The 3,524-nt window shown below is 42.7% G+C and overlaps 1 protein-coding gene across 1 annotated transcript; it reads right to left on the reverse strand.

The window, feature by feature from the left end:
- On the reverse strand, positions 1-2,107 carry LOC306879276 (tubulin alpha-1A chain-like). The gene is made up of 3 exons (XM_079432087.1): positions 1,912-2,107; positions 1,632-1,780; positions 1-1,511 (listed from the first exon to the last, which is right to left on the reverse strand). The coding sequence occupies exons 1-3, from the start codon at positions 2,090-2,092 to the stop codon at positions 531-533; spliced, it is 1,311 nt and encodes a 436-aa protein (XP_079288213.1). The 5' UTR covers positions 2,093-2,107; the 3' UTR covers positions 1-530.
- Between the last annotated feature and the right edge of the window lie 1,417 nt (positions 2,108-3,524).

Genomic DNA, 3,524 nt, shown 5'->3' on the forward strand with positions numbered 1-3,524 from the left:
CGTCTTCAGGTGGCACAGAACCGCCCAATCTTTTATTCTTACCCCAGGGCACTTAAACCAAGAAAACAAAAGCTGTTAGCGTGGTAACATTTAAACCTTTTAGTCACTATAGTAATTGTTGTTAGCAACTGGTTATCTTATTTGCTGATGAACTGAGTTTTATGACAGCCAACTCAGTTAAATAAACAACTAAAAAGTCAATATGAAGTCTTTAAAAGATATCACCTTAACCTTCATGGTCTGTCACATGCACTTGGAGGTTGGACTTATGAGTCATATGGGTGATTTGCTCATATTCATATACACTGAACACAGACAAACAAAAACAGACTGACAACTATCCAATATGCAATATTCCAATATCAATAACCGATATCAGTAAAATACGAGGAAAAAGAAGCACATAAACTACATAGCAAATACAGCTTTTCAATGAGCATAGGGAGCATAAAACAATCTTTTGTTACAGTGAAAATACTGTTGTAAAAGCTATCGGTGTTGATTCTTGACAAGGTTGTGTAGGGATTCCTTTAATACTCCTCTCCTTCTTCCTCTCCCTCTTCTCCGACGCTGTCTGTTCCCACCTCTTCATAATCCTTCTCCAGGGCAGCCATGTCTTCTCTGGCCTCTGAGAACTCACCCTCTTCCATTCCTTCACCCACATACCAATGAACAAAAGCTCTCTTGGCGTACATCAGATCAAACTTGTGATCCAGACGAGCCCAGGCTTCAGCGATGGCTGTGGTGTTGCTCAGCATACATACAGCTCGCTGCACCTTAGCCAGGTCTCCTCCAGGAACCACGGTTGGGGGCTGGTAGTTGATGCCAACCTTGAATCCAGTGGGACACCAGTCCACAAACTGGATGGTACGTTTGGTCTTGATGGTGGCGATGGCAGAGTTGACGTCTTTGGGAACCACATCTCCACGGTACAGCAGACAGCAGGCCATGTACTTGCCGTGACGAGGGTCGCATTTCACCATTTGATTGGCTGGCTCGAAGCAAGCGTTAGTGATTTCTGCAACAGACAGCTGTTCATGGTAGGCTTTCTCTGCAGAGATCACTGGGGCATAGGTGGCCAGAGGGAAGTGGATACGTGGATACGGCACCAGGTTGGTTTGGAACTCGGTCAGATCTACATTCAGGGCTCCATCGAAACGCAGGGATGCTGTGATGGAGGAAACAATCTGCCCGATCAGCCTGTTGAGGTTTGTGTAGGTGGGGCGCTCGATGTCGAGGTTTCTACGGCAGATGTCGTAGATGGCCTCATTGTCCACCATGAAGGCACAGTCGGAGTGCTCGAGGGTGGTGTGGGTGGTAAGGATGGAGTTGTAGGGCTCCACCACTGCAGTGGACACTTGAGGAGCTGGATAAATGGCAAATTCCAGTTTTGACTTCTTTCCGTAGTCGACAGAGAGTCGTTCCATTAGGAGAGAGGTGAACCCAGAGCCGGTGCCACCACCAAAACTGTGGAAGATCAGGAAGCCCTGGAGCCCAGTGCACTGATCAGCCTGCAGGATTACATGAGTTATTCTACAATCACTGGCCAGGATTGTTCTACTTTAGCTCTGCTGTAGACCCTAATGCAACACCCAAGATAAAGCCAACTTTTGACCCCAAGATTTTCTTACCAGTTTGCGAGTCCTATCCAGCACCAGGTCAATGATCTCCTTGCCAATGGTGTAGTGCCCACGAGCGTAATTGTTGGCTGCATCTTCTTTACCAGTGATCAGTTGTTCAGGGTGGAACAGCTGGCGGTAGGTACCTGTGCGCACCTCATCTGGAAAATCAAATTGTGTCATATATTCACATCAGATTACTCTTGATTCGATGCATGCAAATTGAGGGGAAAAAACTAAGACACTTCTTCACTGTAGAATTGAATTATACAAAGAGAATCAGTTTCATTACCAATGACAGTGGGCTCCAGGTCAACAAAGACTGCTCTAGGAACATGTTTTCCAGCTCCAGTCTCACTGAAGAAGGTGTTAAAGGAATCATCGCCCCCTCCGATCGTTTTATCACTTGGCATCTGACCATCTGGCTGGATCCCATGCTCTAGGCAATACAGCTCCCAGCATGCATTGCCCATTTGCACACCTGCACACCTGCCTGGCCGACATGGACTGAGATGCACTCACGCTAGAGTGTAAATGAGAGGCATGTTTAAACCTACTAAAAATAAAAGTCTCTTGGGAAATGGGAGCTTTCTATTTTAATTTTCATAACACAAACCTAAAACCAAGACAATCAAAATTGAGACAAATTAATTGTTGACAAAAATATACATGAAGACTAAGACCATTCATTAAAAGTCAAGTACGTTTGTTCAGTATTATAAATAATGCATCAGACAAATAAATAATTTAAAACATCCTACCATTGTAGAAGTTTCCTCTGGCCGACGTCAAGAGTCCGGTTGAGAAATGTTGTGTATGTTCTCTGTGACGATATCGTCACTATATAAAGAGCAAGCTGATGCCACGGTAACATGGTTTGTTGTTGGCAACTTAAAGGGTTAAGTGTAATTATGTGAATGTCAATCATAAATGACCGTGGTGCACTGAACAAACAGGCCTAGTCACATCCCAGTGCTTCTTGTTTCCTGTAAAAACACACTCTAACAGGCCAACACTCACCCACAGACGTTAATATTTAACACTGCATTAGTGGATCACATCTTTGGTGTAGTTTATTGTATTACCAACGTAAGAGCCATCTAAAAACTTAAGAGGGGAAAGGAGTGTGAACTTAATCTTTGTTCCAACAGCATTGAACCTTTGTTGTGATCAAACCCTTAACTCTAAAGGCATGTTCACACCAAGAATGAAAACTGTAACGATAACTGATACCGTTTATTCTAAATGCTTAAAAGTTGAATGGATCTTCGTTGGTGATTCCAGCGATATTGAATGTCTGTGTTATTATACTTGTAGTGTGGACTCTATTCTCTTGGAATTAGAGCGATTTTTAAAGCATTGTGGTTATATTTAGTATTCTTGAAATGTGGCATGTAAATGGCCTGCACAGTGTTTGATACGGCATGTTGTTGTTTTTTTGCCCTATAGTCTTCTTCATGTGTTTTAGCATTTTGTGCATTTATCCAGTTACACTCAAAGTAAATAACAGCCAAATCTACTTCTCTAAAAGCTCTTTCTCTCTGTTTCTGTCTCTAGGTAAGTGGTACAAACTGTCCCCAACTCACCCGAAGCACTTGCAATGTCATATCTGTACACTAATTAAGTCTAAACTATTGTTAATTGGCTGGGTGGCCATGGAGCCCAGGAACAAACATTTCTCATCTGTTCCCAGACTGTTCCCATGACAATAAATGCACATGAAACATGTAATCGGATCAGACTGGGGTGGCTGGAGCTTTGTTTAAATTGTTAGTAGCTGTTATAACCTGTGAATTAATAAGGTTATTAAAGTGCTGTCATTATTTTGGTTGGTAATATCACATATATCCCATAACAAACATGGATTTATGATGTGAAATGAACAAGAGGACGCTATATAAGTTC

Source organism: Barbus barbus (assembly GCF_936440315.1).
Source record: "Barbus barbus genome assembly, chromosome: 13".
Classification (NCBI taxonomy): Eukaryota; Metazoa; Chordata; class Actinopteri; order Cypriniformes; family Cyprinidae; genus Barbus; species Barbus barbus.